The sequence below is a fragment of the Erinaceus europaeus genome, chromosome 2 (genome assembly GCF_950295315.1).
Source record: "Erinaceus europaeus chromosome 2, mEriEur2.1, whole genome shotgun sequence".
In the NCBI taxonomy this organism is placed as follows: Eukaryota; Metazoa; Chordata; class Mammalia; order Eulipotyphla; family Erinaceidae; genus Erinaceus; species Erinaceus europaeus.
Genome location: NC_080163.1, coordinates 139,466,485 through 139,482,637, shown reverse-complemented (window position 1 = coordinate 139,482,637; position 16,153 = coordinate 139,466,485). Strand labels below are relative to the sequence as shown.

Here is a 16,153-nt window from a genome sequence, read left to right as displayed (position 1 = left end):
GAGATTAGCACGCTCAGTGGGTGGTTTGAGGCCCCGCCCCCAGCACGCTCTACCCTCGGAGATTCTCAGTGGACGGCCTGAGGCCCCGCCCCTTCGCGTCATTGTAGCAAGATGGCGGTGACGGCGAAAGTAAATGGATCGGTTCCCGCTGTGGGTAAGGCGCGGGGCGACTTGGGAAAATGGGGTGTTGGTTGCGTGCCGGGGTAGAGCTGGCGTCCTTTCATCGGCCGCAGGACTGTGGCGTGGGCGTGTCCGCACGCCGGGGTTCGCGTGTCTTCGCGACTCTGGAACTTTCCTAGAGTCTGTGTCTGGCGTCGTGGGGTGCCGCGCCGCGCCCGGCCGTGTGGGCTTCCAGGTCCCCCGGCCCTGCAGGCCCCGTCAGGTTGCCGCTGGCTGGGCCCGAGGCGGAGCACGTCCTGCGGGACGAGCCTGATAGTATCCGGGACGCCCCCTCGGTGACGGAGACCCAAATGTCGCCGGACACTCAGCCACTGGCCGCTGATTGTGGGTTGTTGCAGCCGCCTCATTGGCCTCTCACCCTCGTCACGACGGACTTTTTATTATTTCCTTTTAATTTCTTGTCTTTTTTTTTTTTAAGCTATATATGTAGGGCTGGGGTAGATAGCATAAAGATTATGCAGAGACTCATGTCAGAGGCTCCAAGGGCCCAGGTTCAAGCGCCACCACCACCATAAACCAGAGCTGATCAGTACTTTGGAAAAAGAAAATTTTCTTTTTAAAAATTTTTCATTATCTTTTTTTTTAAGTTCTCTTTTTTTTTAAGATTTTATTTATTTATTTATTTATTTATTTATTTATTAGAAAGATAGGGGAGAGAAAGAACCAGACATCACTCTGGTACTTGTGCTGCCAGGGATTGAACTCAGGACCTCATGCTTGAGAGTCTAGTGCCTTAGCCACTGCGCCACCTCCTGGACCACAATTTTCATTATCTTTATTTATTTATTGGATAGAGGCAGTCAGAAATCGAGAGGGTGAGAGACAGAGACCCCTGCAGCCCTGCTTCACCACTTGTGAAGCTTTTTCCCAGCAGGTCCTTAAAATTTATTTTGGGGCCAGGCGATAGCTCAGCTGGTAGAGCGCACACATTACCATAGCCAAGGACCCAGGTTATAAGACCCCGGCCCGCACAGGCTCTAGCGATGAAGCATTGGTGCACCTCTCTCTTTTCCTCTCTCTCTCTCTCTCTCTCTCTCTTCCTGCTCCCTGCCCTCTCAATTATTTATCAAAAAAGAATTAAGAAGAATTTTAATTTTAACCAGAACGCTGCTCAGCTCTATCTCATGGTGCTGGGGATTGAATCTGGGATCACTGGTGCCTCAGGTATGAGAGGCTTTTTGCGTAACTATTATGCTGTCTCCCCCAGCTCACAAGTAAGTAATTTTTTTCATCTGAGATAATGAGTTTCAAGAGACAGAAGGCAGAGCACTACTCTGGTGGCTCGGACATGACCTTCACACACACCCCCACCAGGGAAAGAAAGGGACACCACAGCACCACTGAGGGTCACAATGTGGTGTACGGGAGGGCTCAAACCAGGGTCCTGCAAATGGTAAATTAGACACTCTCCCAGATGAGCTATCTCCCTGACCCATTACCCCTCCCTTTTTTCCTTTAAGATTTATTTATAGTGGTTTGTAAGGTGGCACAATGCATGAAGTGTTGAATCTTCAAACATGAAGTCACTAGATTCATCCCTGGCATTGCATAAATGCTGGAGAGATGGTCGTTTTTTTCTCCATTTCACATAGATAAATGAATGAATAATAAATACATAGATAAATAAATCATTTATTTAAATGAGAAGTCAGGCTGTAGCACAGTGGGTTAAGCACAAATGGCTCGAAGTGCAAGGACTGGCGTTTGAGTCCCCGGCTCCCCACCTGAAGGGGGGGTCGCTTCACAGGCAGTGAAGCAGGTCTGCAGGTGTCTGTCTTTCTCTCTCCCCTCTGTCTTCCTGTCCTCTATTGATTTTTTTTTTTTAGTATTTATTTATTTTCCCTTTTGTTGCCCTTGTTGTTTATATTGATTTATATATATATATATATATTTCTTTTTTAATTTAAGAAAGGATTAATGAACAAAACCATAAGGTAGGAGGGGTACAACTCCACACAATTCCCACCACCCAATCTCCATAACCCACCCCCTCCCATGATAGCTTTCCCATTCTCTAGCCCTCTGGGAGCATGGACCCAGGGTCATTGAGGGTTGCAGAAGGTAGAAGGTCTGGCTTCTGTAATTGCTTCCCCGCTGAACATGGGCGTTGACTGGTCGGTCCATACTCCCAGTCTGCCTCTCTCTTTCCCTAGTAGGGTGGGTTTCTGGGGAAGCTGAGCTCCAGGACACATTGGTGGGGTCTTCAGTCCAGGGAAGCCTGGCCAGCATCCTGGTGGCATCTGGAACCTGGTGATTGAAAAGAGAGTTAACATACAAAGCCAAACAAATTGTTGAGTATATTGATTTTTAAAAAAATATTTATTCTCTTTTGTTGCCCTTGTTGTTTTATTATTGTAGTTATTCTCATTGTCGTCGTTGGATAATACAGAAAGAAATGGAGAGAGGAGGGGAAGACAGAGAGGGGGAGAGAAAAATACCTGCAGACCTGCTTCACTGCCTGTGAAGCGATTCCCCTGCAGGTGGGAAGCTGGGGGCTCGAACTGGGATCCTTACGCCAGTCCTTAAGCACGCGCTTAACCTGCTGTGCTACCGCCGGACTCCCCTCTCTTGATTTCTGTCTGTCCTGTCCAACAACAACAGCAGCAATAACAGCAACGATAAACAAAGGCAACAAAAGGGAAAATAGCATCCAGGAGCAGTGAGTTCATAGCGCATGCACTGAACCCAGTGATAACCCTGGAGGAAAAAAAAACTTATATATATATATATATATATATATATATATATATATATATATATATATATATATATATATGTCACTGTGGGATATGCATGAGTTCCAACATTGGTCCCTCTTATTTTCGGTGAGAGTCAGAGGAGGGACACTGCAGCACCGCACCACTGGTGTGGGCTGGCTGGAACCTGGGTCTTGCACATGACAAGTGGTGAAGTTGTGCTGCGAGTGTCTCTCTTTCCCTCTCTACTTCTCCCTTCCCTTTATTTAAATTTTCTTTGTTATCTTTATTTATTTATTGGATAGTGACAGGCAGAAATGGAGAGGGAAGGGGGAGATAGGGAAAGAGACAGTGCTGCTTCACCACTCGAAAAGCTTTCCCCCTGCAGGTGGGGACTGGGGGCTTGAACCTGGGTCCTTGCAGTATAGCATGTGTTCAATCAGGTATGCCACCACCTGGCCCCCTCCCTTCCCTTTTTTATTTTATTTTATATTTATTTATTTTAATCTTTATCTGTTGGATAGATATAGTCAGAAATTGAGAGGGAAGGGGGTGATATAGAGGGAGAGAGACAGAGAGATACCTGCAGCACTGCTTCACCACTTGTGAAGCTTTCCCTGTGCAGATGGGGACCAAGGTCTCAAACCTGGGTCCTTGCACACTGTAACATGTGTGCTCAGGCAGGTGCGCCACCATCTGGCCCCCCTTTTCTTTTTTAAAGGAAATTAAGTGTTATTTATTTATTATTTTTATTTATTTATTTACCAGAGCACTGTTCAGCTCTGGCTTATGGTGGTGCAGGGGATTGAACCTGGGACTTTGGAGCCTCAGGCATGAGAATCTGTTTGCATAACCATTATGCTACCTATTCCTGCCCACCCTACCTTTTCATTTTCTCTGTTTATTCAGTATATAATAAAATATTTAAAAATTCTTTACTACTAATAAATAAATGACTTAAATGACTTCAGGATTGATTCTATTTAAGCCGCAAGATAAAATTTCCAAGATTAAAAAATATTTTTTGATGATTTCTTTTAATTATCTTTATTTTTTTAATTAAAAAATATTTATTTTTCCTTTTGTTGCCCTTGTTGTTTTATTGTTGTTGTTATTGATGTCATCATTGTTGGATAGGATAGAGAGAAATGGAGAGAGGAGGGGAAGACAGAGGGGGGAGAGCAAGATAGACACCTGCAGACCTGCTTCACCGCTTGTGAATCGACTCCCCTTGCAGGTGGGGAGCCGGGGGCTTGAACCGGGATCCTTACTCCAGTCCTTTACAGTAAACAGAGGCTCCACCATCTTGGAGGTGGAGATTGTGTTGAGCTAAAGAACTTCATTCTAAATGTCTTAAAAGTTTATTTTAAAATTACATAGTTTTTTTTTTTGGGGGGGTGTTAAGCATTTTAAATAGCTCAAATTAAAAATAGCTATGGACAAAAATATTAATGCGCTTAACCCGCTGCGCTACCGCCCGACTCCCTAATTATCTGTTTATTGTACAGAGACAGCCAGAAATTGAGAGGGAAAGGGAAGATAGAGAGGAAGGAGACACTTGCAGTGCTGCTTCACAACTTGAGAAGCTTCCCCTGTTGCTAGTGGGGGCTGGGGAGCTTGAACGGGTTCTTTTACATGGTAATGTGTGCCACATGACCCCTCTTTTATTTATTTTTAATTAAAAAATATATATTTACATTGCAGCCTCGGAGATGAGCCAGCGTATTGTTAGATGCTCAAGCACGAAGTCTGGAATTCAGTCCCCAGCATTACATATGCCAGAATGATGCCCTGTCTCTCCCTTTGCCCTCCCTCCCCTCCCTTCTCCTTTTGTTCTCACCTTCCCTTCTTTCTCTTTCTTATACATAAATAATCTTTTTTAAAAACACAGTTATTATTGGATAGAAACAGAGAGAAATTGAGAGAGGAGAGGGAGATAGAGAGAAAGAGATACCTGCAGCTCTGCTTTAATACTCCTGAAGTTTTCCCCTGTAGGTGGGGGCCAGGGGCTTGAACCTGGGTCCTTGTGCACTGTACTTTTTCTTCCCCATAGGCTATGGGAGCCTGAGGGCTTTTAAACTGTAAGTAGGCCTCTTAGCTTAATCACTGACTCCTGACCAAGAGATAAAGCAAGGTGGGCAGAGATAATCCAGTGGTTATGCAAAGGGACTCTCACAGCCCCACCGCTAGGCCACTGAGGTAGAGATCTGAGTTTTCTCATTAGTTCTCTGTCTCTTGGTGTCAGTACAGGGCCTTCCCTCCACTGCTCCAGATTCTGAGGGCAGTAGCAGTGGAGACTCACAGTTGCACAGTTGTGAGTCTTAGGGGAGTCTTCTTCTCACTTCAGCCTTTTTGTTGGTGAAACAGACTGGAGGTGGTGTCTCAACTGGTAAACTGCCAAGCTGTTAGCAGCCACTTCATCTCTCCCTAGACTCCTCTCTGTCCACGAGCAACATTTGTTTGCACTCACCGGTGAGTTGGTGGGTTCCTGAAGTCCTTGTAGTCCCATCTTGTTGCAGTCCCAGGTGGTCTGCTTTGGTATTCCTAGTTGACTCAGGAGAGGAGGAGAGAAACACAGCTGCTGCTGGTCCGTAGCCCCGCCTCAGGAAGTCACAGCCATAAATAATATTTTTTTAACAAAGCTCTGCTCAACTCTACTTTATGTTGGTTTGGTTTGTAGAGAATTGAATGTGAGACCTTGAAGCCTCAGGCATAACTATTATGCTGTCTCCCTCACCCAGTAAATAAAATCTTTAAAAAAAACTATAATGACTTGGGAAATAGTTCAACTACTAGGCTTGCATGTCTAAGGTTCCCAGTTCAATCCCTGGTGCTACATGTACCAGAGTGGTTTTCTGGTTTAGCTCTCTTTTCAGTCCTTGTGCACTGTAATGTGTGTACTTAACTAGGTGCATAACAGCCTGGCCCCTATCTTTTTTTTTTTTTTTGCCTCCAGGGCTATCACTGGGGCTCTGTGCCTGCACCAGGAATCCACTACTCCTGGCAGCCATTTTTTTCATTTTTATTTTTTAACAAACTCCTACATTGATTTCCTGTGCCCTTTATCTTCTTTTTTCCACATCTTTTTTTTGTTTGTTTGTTTTCACATCTTTTTTTTAAAAAAAATTTTATTTATAAAAAGGAAACATTGACAAAACCATAGGATAAGAGGGGTACAACTTTGCACAATTCCCACCACCAGAACTCTATCCCATCCCCTCCCTTGATAGCTTTCCTATTCTTTAACCCTCTGGGAGTATGGACCCAAGGTCATTGTGGGATGCAGAAGGTTGAAGGGCTGGCCTTTGTAATTGTTTCCCCACTGAACATGGGTGTTAACAGTTCAATCCATACTCCCAGCCTGTCTCTTTCCCTAGTGGGGAAGGGCTCTGGGGAAGTGGGGCTACAGGACACATTGGTGGGGTTATCTGTCCAGGGAAGTCTGGTTGGCATCATGCTAGCATCTGTCAACCTAGTGGCTGACAAAAGAGTTAACATACAAAGCCAAACAAATTGTTGACCAAGCATGGACCTGAGGACTGGAATAGTACAGATGAAGAATTGGGGGGGGGGGGGTTCCTCTATTTTGTAGATAGCTAGTAGGCATATTTTAGTTAAATTCCAAAGGGCGTGTGGCTATACTAGTTTTTTTTTTTTTTTTTTTTTTCCTTTTTCTTTTTGCCTCTGAGCCTGAAATCTGATATGCCAGTGGATCCAAGTTATTGTCTGGGGATTTTTTTTTAGATATTTTATTTCATTTTAATGAGAGAGAGATACAGAGAGAATGACCAGAGCACTGTTCAGCTTTGATTTATGGTTGGGCTGGGGATTGAACCTGGGACCTCAGAACCTCAGGCATGAAAGTCTTTTTGTATAACCATTATGCTGTCTCCCCAGCCCATTTTTTTCCATTTTTGCTGTTGTTGGATAGGACAGAGAGAAATTGAGAGAGGAGGGGAAGACAGGTGGGGGGCAGAGAAAGATAGACACCTGCAGACCTGCTTCACCGCTTGTGAAGTGACCCTCCTGCAGGTGGGGAGCCGTGGACCTGAACTGGGATCCTTGTGCCAGTGTCTGCGCTTTATACTATGTGTGCTTAACTTGGTGCACTACTGCCCTACTCCATTTCTTCCTTCTTTTCTTTTCTTTTCCTTTCTTTTTCTTTTCTTAGGAGTTAGTGGTCTACAGTCAACAGTAAAATACAATAGTTTGTACATATGTAACATTTCTCAGTTTTCCACGAAACAATTCAACCTCCACTAGGTCCTCCTCTACCATAATGTTCCAGGTCCTGAACCCACTATCCCAGAGTCCTTTACTTTGGTGCAATACACCAACTCTAGTCCAAGTTCTGCTTTATGTTTTCCCTTCTGTTCTTGTTTTTCAACTTCTTTCATCTTTTTTATTTTTATTTTTCACTTATCATTTTTTTCAATTTTTTTTATTGTTGTAGTTATTGTTGTTGTTATTGATGTTGTTGGATAGGACAGAAAGAAATGGAGAGAGGAGGGGGAGACAGAGAGGAGGAGAGAAAGATAGACACCTGTAGTCCTGCTTCACTGCTTGTGAAGTGACTCCCTTTCAGGTGGGGAGCCGGGGCCTCAAACCGGGATCCTTATGCCGGTCCTTGGGCTTTGTGCCATATACTCTTAACCCACTGCACTACTGCCGGCCCCTTATTATTATTATTTTTTAATGTTTACTTATTTCTGAGGGTGAGAAAAAGAGAACCAGAGCCTCACTGCACTACCTCCTGTGTCTATTTTTTTGTGCCAGTGTACTTCTCAGCTCTGGTTTAGAGTGTTATGGGGCATTGTACCTGCGACCTGGGAGCCTCAGGCATGAAAGTCTGTTTGCATAACCATTATGATATCTCCCCTACTCTGCTCTTTTATTTCCCTTTTCATTTGCCTTTACCTGATGTTGCTCTGAGATACACTGTGGAATTACTGAGAACTGTTGAAGTTTCCAAATAATTTTATGAATTTAGCTATCATTTTAAAGTACATTTTTATTGATGTATAATTAGTTGTTAATATAAACATTTAAGTGTATGGAATTTTAATTTGACATCTACATGTCAAACTAATTTCTTTTGAACTACCCAGACCTTTTCCTCATTGGTTATACCAACATGTTCTCCATATCTAAAGCTATTTACTCTTTTGTTTGTTCTCTGTAGTTGTATTATGGTGTTTTATGTTATATGCAGACTATGAAACAAATTACTCTTGATAGAAATAATAAAATACTGTTAAACAGATTTTTCACTGATTTTGACATTTTGGTCAATTTCTTAACTTAGTTTTTCCTTTTACACTCCCCTATATTTTTTGTCATTATGATTTGAATAGATTTTTGATGATCAGACTTGACAAGAAGTGAGTTGATAAGGTTGCTTTTGTGTGCCAACTCTGAGGAACTGATTGACACCATGAAGGTCTTCTGCGGGCGGGCCAACCCCACTACAGGGTCTGTCGAGTGGCTGGAGGAGGACGAGCACTATGATTACCACCAAGAGATTGCAAGGTAACAAGGGTTTTTCTCAATTGGCTGCAGCTGGGTCAGGCACTTTTCTCTCAAAGAAGGTATCTTGGAATCCAGTCTGAGTGTGGAATAGACTGTCACCTAGTGCTATTGACCACAGTAGGGGTGGATGACAAGCAGGTCTTCTGAGAGAAGTTTGTGTGGGAGTTAGGCAAACTCATGCCTCTGTGGAATTTAAGACATTGTGTAGCAGCTTTAACAAAGTCTCAGAGGTTTTTTTAGTAAAGCAAAAGGAGCATAATATTCAGTAGTGGTTATGGTAATGATAGTAGTAGCCAGAAATAGTCATTGAATTTAATTTTTTACTTGTGCTGCTGAAATGGTGACACATTTATCACCTGGTCAGACACTTTTAAATGGAAAAGTAGAAAAATGGCTATTTTTCCTGGAAGATTGCTTCCAAGAGAAATATCTAGGAAAAATGTAATTATTGGGCCAGTAAAATAGCTCACTTGGATATTGTGCTGCTTTGGCATATGTATGACCTAAATTCAAGCATGGCCCCCACTGCATTGAAGGAAGCTTTGGTGCTGTGGTCTCTCTGCCTTTTGTCTCTTTAAAAAAAAGGGGGGGAAGAGGGTCGGGCGGTAGCATAGTGGGTTAACCACACATGGCGCAAAGCACAAGGACCAGGGTAAGGATCCTGGTTCCAGCTCCCAGCTCCCCACCTGTAGGGGAGTCGCTTCACAGGCGGTGAAGCAGGTCTGCAGGTGTCTTATCTTTCTCTTCCCATCTCTGTCTTCCCCTCCTCTCTCCATTTCTTTCTGTCCTATCCAACAACAATGACATTAACAACAACAACAATAATAACTACAACAATGAAAAACAAAGGCAACAAAAGGGAAAATAAATAAATATAAAAAAAGGAGTGGGGTGGTAGCACAGCGGATTAAGCACATGTGGCGCGAAGCACAAGGACCAGCTTAAGGATCCCGGTTCGAACCACTGGCTCCCCACCTGCAGGGGAGTCACTTCACAGGCAGTGAAGCAGGTCTGCAGGTGTCTATCTTTCTCTTCCCCATCTCTCTCCATTTCTCTCTGTCCTATTTAACAACAATGACATCAAAACTACAAAATAAAAAATAAGTGCCACAAAAGGGAAAATAAATATTTTTAAAAAGGATTTATTTATTATTAGAGAGGAGAGGGGACCCTCTAGAGCATAGTTCATCTCTAGTATTAGGTGGTACTAGCAACTGAATTAGTAACTTTTGGGGCTTTAGCATCTAAGTTGGTACTCTAACAGGCTGAGCTATTCTCCCCAGCCACCTTAGAAGAGATATTTAATTAATCTGATTTGGCAATTATTAATTGCATATGATATACTAGTCATGAAAGGATTATGAATACCAAAATGATGATAGCATTTTTTTTTTTCCCCCTCCAGGGTTATTGCTAGGCTCGGTGCCTGCACCATGAATCCACCGCTCCTGGAGGCCATTTTTCCCCCCCTTTGTTGCCCTTGTTGTTGCAGCCTCGTTGTGGTTATTATTATTGCTATTGTTGATGTTGTTCATTGTTGGATAGGACAGAGAGAAATGGAGAGAGGAGGGGAAGACAGAGAGGGGGAGAGAAAGATAGACACCTGCAGACCTGCTTCACCGCCTGTGAAGCGACTCCCCTGTAGGTGGGTAGCCGGGGGCTCGAGTTGGGATCCTTACGCCAGTCCTTGTGCTTTGTGCCACATGTGCTCAACCCACTGCACCACCACCCGACCCCGAAGATAGCATTTCTATCCTAATGGAACAGGCAGTTCTGTGAAAGAGGCAGGTATATAACAAATTAGTAAACACTGGATGGGAGAGTGATAACTTTGCTCTGCATGTGATTTAGGTTCAAGCCTGGCCACCACACCAAGGGAAGTTTTAGTGTTGTGGTGTCTTTTTCTGCCTCTTTTTCCATCTTACAGGGTCAGCCCAGGGGCCAGGTGGTGGCACACCCAGTAGAGCGTATATATTATAATGCAAAAGGACTTGGGTTAAAGTGTTTGGTCCCTGCCTGTTTATGGGAAACTTTATGAGCTGTGAAGCAGTGCTGTAGGTGTCTCTTCCTCTTTTCTTCTCTACCTCTTCCTTCCTTCTCAATTTCTGTATCCAAAAGGAAGAAGAGAAAAAATGAAATAAAGAGACAAAGAGTTGGCACAGGATTGTAAAGCCTTGGTGATGGCAAATTTATGCTGTAGTGAGATATACTTATGTCAGTAGAAATGAACACAAAAAGTTCATGGAAGCAATAAGAACAGGCTGATTTGGGATGTAATAGTTGAGTGATTTCCCAAATCAAGAGAGAAAACTGCTTTCTGTATTGGGGATTACATGTAAATTTCTAGATAAGTTAGTCTGAGGAGCTGGTCGATTGACATGACTGGGTGTGATACAAAAGGACTATAGTGAGGCCTTAGGGGTAATTCATTTGACAGAGCACCTGCCTTGCCGTGATCATGACCCCATTTGAAACCCTGGCACTGAGGGAAACTTTGGTATTGTGGTGTCTCTCTATCTCTCTCTACCTGAAAAAGTGGCTGCAATGGGGAAGCTCCCTTTGTGTGAGCACACGCGCACGCACACACACACACACACACACACACACACACACGGAGGCTGCTGTAATGAGAAAGCATACTAAAAAAGTAGGTAGAGTCAGTGTTATAAAGGATGATGACAAAATGCAGGAAGAGAAGGCCACAGAGTTGTCTCAGTGGTAGAGAATGTCTTTCATGCATGAACTAATAGGTTCAGCCCTTAGGATTTCACATAAATAAAAAAGACAAAAATAAATTGAATTAAGCAATTAAATAATTAAAATACTCTCAAGTATGTGGTATTGAGTTCCATCCCCCAGCATTGCATATGCCAGGGTTGTGCTCTGGTTCTCTCAAATTTTACCAAAAAAAAAAAATTCTTTTCATGTAGTACCTTCATCTTCAGGTTGTTTGATGATTGAATGAAACACAAAATTTGATGTAGAATAAAGGCTCACAAACTGGGAAATGCTATGCATGTACAAACTATTGTATTTACTGTTGAATATAAAACATTAATTCCCTAATAAAGAAATTAAAAAAATAATTAAAAAAAGAATAAAGGCTCACAAATATTTCTAAAATTGTAGGTATTTTCTGAGTGAGAAATTTAGCATTTTAGGTAGTTAAACAGGAGGAGAAATAAGTTGCATTTTGTAGCATTTAGTGGAAACTATGGAAAATGGTTAGTGGGATTGGAGGCTACTGGGGTGAATATCGCAGAGTTAATAGAGTGACTGGGGTGGGAGTAGATAGCGTAATGGTTATGCAAAGAGACTGTCAGACCTCAGGCTCCAAAGTCTCAGGCTGAATCCCCCACAGCACTATAAACCAGAGCAGTGCTCTGGTGAAAAAAAAAAAAAGACCAAGTAGATGATGCTCACTGAAAGGGAGGACATGGGAAGAATGGGTGAATTTGGGGAAGTGAAGGTAACAGAGATGAATAGGGAGATAAATGTTGGCCTGGAAACAATTTGCAGTTGTTAGTAAGAGTTGAAACTGGAAGAAATTAAAGATTCTCAGGAGTCAGGCAGTAGTGCAACGGGTTAAACACACGTGGTGTGAAGTGCAAGGACCAGCGAAGTATCCCGGTTCAAGCCCCGGCTCCCCACCTGCAAAGGAGTCGCTTCACAGGTGGTGAAGCAGGTCTGCAGGTGTCTATCTTTCTCTCCCTCTCTCTGTCTCCCCATCTCTCTCCATTTCTCTCTGTCCTATCCAACAGCAATGGCATCAATAACAATAAAACAGTAAAAGCAACAAAAGGGAATAAATAAATAAAATAATATTAAAAAAAAGAAATTACCGATTTTCAGAGAAGGTATGGAATGAGGAAGGTGGAGGCTGAAGAAGAGATTCTGGAATAAGAGGCTAGGTGGTAACACATGCTGTAGAGCACATACATTTTTCTTTTTTAAAAAATATTTATTCCCTTTTGTTGCCCTTGTTTTATTGTTGTAGTTATTATTGTTGTTGCTATTGATGTCATTGTTGTTGGATAGGACAGAGAGAAATGGAGAGAGGAGGGGAAGACAGAGAGGGGGAGAGAAAGACAAACACCTGCAGACCTGCTTTCACTGCCTGTGAAGTGACTCCCCTTCAGGTGGGGAGCCGAGGGCTCGAACCGGGATCCTTATGCCAGTCCTTACACTTTGCACCACGTGTGCTTAACCCGCTGTGCTACCGCCAGACTCCCGAGCACACACATTCTAATGCATATGGATCAGGGTTCAAGTTCCTGATCGCCACCTGCAGGAGGGATCCTTCACAAGTAGTGAAATAGTGTTTCAGGTCTCCGTTGCAGGTCTCTCCCCCCCTCCCAAAACCTTCCCCTCCCTTCTTAGTTTCTCAGTCTTTATGCTAAATAAATAAACATAAATAATATATTTTAAAAATAGAAGGGCTGGGGAGATAGCATAATGGCTATATATAAAAAAAGACTTTCATGCTTGAGGCTCTGAGGTCCCAGATTCAATCCCCAGCACCACTATAACCCAGAGCTGAGCAGTGCTTTGGCATATCTCTCAGTATCTTTCTATCTCTTTAACAATAAAATAAAGTATAAAAAGCACAGAGAGAGATCCAGTAATAATCCAGGAGTCAGAATCAAGAGGAAATGACAGAATGGAAAGGAAAGCATTTTTTAAATTAAATTTATTTAAAAAATGGAAACACTGACAACACCATAGAACAAGAGGGGCACAATTTCCACCACCAGACCTCCGTGTCACATCCCCTCCCTGATAGCTTTCCTGTTCTTTATCCCTCTGGGAGTATGGACTCAGGGTCATTATGGGGTGCAGAAGGTGGAAGGTCTGGCTTCTGTAACTGCAGGAATGCATTTCAAGAAGAGGAAATGTCTAGCAGAGTCAGAAATTCTTGGTGCTGATGAACAGTGTTAGCTACAGGAGTTAACTGGTGGTTCTGTGGAGAGTGGTATTAGTGGAGGTGTGGGGAGTGAGTGAGTGGTGAGACAAGGAAGACTGGAATTGAAAATGCCTCTTTAAGACTGGAGGAAGGTGAGAAGGACCAAACTTTGACTAGACATGCATAGGTGGGTCCAGATGTAAAAACCCAGCCCACCTTTGTCTAACCTTTAGTCTGTGTTTAAAGTAAGTACTTGTAGCTCTATTACTTGAGAACGTCTGTTTTATTTGAAGTGTCCTAATTTTTACCTGGAAAACTCAGAAAGCATCTGTGGGCTAGGCCTCCTGAATTCTTGGACCTCACTCTGACCTTGCTAGAAGTTTTTCAAACCTGTTAGTTACTAGAATAGAAAATATGGGCAAATCACTTGCTTCCCTTTAACACTCTGGGTTTAGGAGAACTCTTGGTTTTTCCTTCTGACATTTGTGAAAGTGCTGCTATATACAGCAAGCATATTTGGTCCCTGTTGTTTGTGTTACTCTGTAATTATCTCTCTGTGTAGATGTATGCAAGACCATGTAAAATTTTAGGCTAGTTTAGTTTGAATTGTTCCTGAGAAAGGAAATGTGTGATGTGTAAACATGATCAATATGATAGTGGCTGTGGAACTATTGTGACAGGACTGGCTACCAGAATGTTTTTGGGTATTCTGAGGTTCATTGCTAAAAATAAACATCTGTCTCTGATCTTTCTGTAATATCGGAGAAGTTCACCATATAACTATTAAACTATGTTAAAATAGGCCTCTTTGTGGTCTGGGAGATGGCACAGTGGATAAAGCAATGGACCCTCTAACATAAGATCCTGAGTTCAGTCCTTGGCAGCACATGTACCAGAGTGAAATGTCTCCTCCTACCTTTCTCATTAATATTAATAAATAAAATATTTAAAAAATGGTCTTTATGTTTGTTTCATCTGATATAGGATGCATTTATAAGTGACATGCTATTCTCATATATTGATAGTTATAATGTTTGCAAAGCTACTTTTTAAAATTTCTTTATTGGGGGGATTAATGTTTTATAGTCAATAGTAAATACAGTAGCTTGTACATGCATAACATACAACCCCCACTAGGTCCTCTGACATGCTTCAGGACCTGAACCTTCCCCACCCACCCACCCCAGAGTCTTTTACTTTGGTAAAAGTACAAAAAAGTACTCCAGTCCAAGTTTTTTTGCAGTTTCTAATCTGTCTTTTTTCTGTTTCCAGGTCATCTTATGCTGATATGCTGCATGACAAAGACAGAGTAAGTATAAAAGAAAATCATTATCTTGATGTGGGTTTTGAAAACTTCCTTCATAGGAAGGTAAAAAGGTGCAGTACTTGAATCTAGCCCTAGGTAAAAAAACAAAAGCAAAACAAAAAAACTCCCCTTGGGCTTTAATGATGCTAAAAGGAAAAAAAGGCATAGTGATCAGGAAATCAGTTAACTGAATTCTGCTTCCTGTTCTACTATTAACCTGAGTATGACCTTGGACAAAATGTATGACCTCTGAAGACCTCATTAAGATTTTATTTTAAAAAATGTTCTGTTTTGTAGCGTAGCTGGTTAAGCGCACATGGCACAAAGCACAAGGACTGGAGTAAGGATCCCAGTTCAAGCCCCTGGCTCCTCACCTGCAGGGGTGTCATTTCACAGGTTATGAAAGTTCTGTTTTTATTTTTAATGAATTGGTTTTTAAGCCTGCAAAGTATCTTACATGGTTAGTATGGTTGCTTTACCATTTGTACGACCCAGGTTTGAGCCTGGCCCCTCATTGCACTGAAGGAAACTTTGATGCTGTGGTCTCATTCTCTCTCTGCCACTCTGTCTCTGTCTATTTTTTCACCCATGGCACTGCTTAACTCTGGCTTCTGGTGTGCAGGGAATTGAATCTGGGACCTCAGAGCCTCAAGTATGAAAGGCTTTTGTATACTACTACTATGCTATTTTCCCCAGATCAAAATGTTCTGCTTTGAAAAAAAAAGAAAAAAGATCCTGTGCCCTGAAAGGTGATGTGGTCAATGAAGTGTTGGATTCTCAAACATGAGGTCCTGAGTTTGCTCTCTGGCATCACATATCCCAGAAGATGCTTTGAATTTCTCTTCTTCTTTTCTCTCATAAATAAATAAATCTTGGGGGTCAGGTGGTGGAATACCTGGTTAAACGCACAAGTTACTTACTATGTGTAAGGACCTGGGTTTAAGCCCCCACTCCTTACTTGTAGAGAAGCTTCACAAGTGGTGAATCAAGAACTGCAGTTGTCTCTCTACCTCTCTTCCCCTCTTATCTCCCCTCCCCCTCAATTTTTCTCTTTGATATATATATGTATATATATATATCATATATATATCATATATATATATATATATATATGATATATATATATATATAAGCTTCTAGGAACAGTGAATTCATCAGAAAAACAAAGGGGGGGCAAGCAGTGGCATACCTGGTTAAATGCACATATTACAGTGAACAGGGACCCAGGTTCAAGGCCCTAGTCCCTCCACCTGCAGGGGGAAAACTTCACAAGTAATGAAGCAGGGCTGCAGGTGTTTCTCTGTCTCTTTCCCTCTCTTATCTCCGACCTACTCAATTTCTTTCTGTCTACCCAATAATAAAAAAGTAATTAAAAAGCAGCTTGAGGGAGTTGGGCGGTAGCGCAGTGGGTTAAGCGCACATGGCGCAAAGCGCAAGGACCAGCGTAAGGATTCTGGTTCGAGCCCCCAGCTTCCTACCTGCAGTGAAGAAGTCACTTCACAAGTAGTGAAGCAGGTCTGCAGGTGCTTTCTCTCCCTC

General features: G+C 42.5%; 1 protein-coding gene across 2 annotated transcripts in view; it reads left to right on the top strand.

Moving 5' to 3' along the window:
- Positions 1-21: 21 nt before the first annotated feature.
- The window catches only part of PRMT7 (protein arginine methyltransferase 7), a 68,827-nt gene continuing 52,695 nt past the window's right edge, over positions 22-16,153 (top strand). Inside the window, exons 1-3 of one of the 2 annotated variants that reach the window (XM_007517770.3) lie at positions 24-154; positions 8,231-8,405; positions 14,581-14,617. In XM_007517770.3, coding sequence (XP_007517832.1) covers positions 8,311-8,405; positions 14,581-14,617 — 132 coding nt within the window. In that variant the 5' untranslated portion in view covers positions 24-154; positions 8,231-8,310. Of the gene's footprint in view, positions 155-8,230; positions 8,406-14,580; positions 14,618-16,153 lie in introns of both variants that reach the window. The other variant, XM_016185837.2, reaches the window with a different exon arrangement.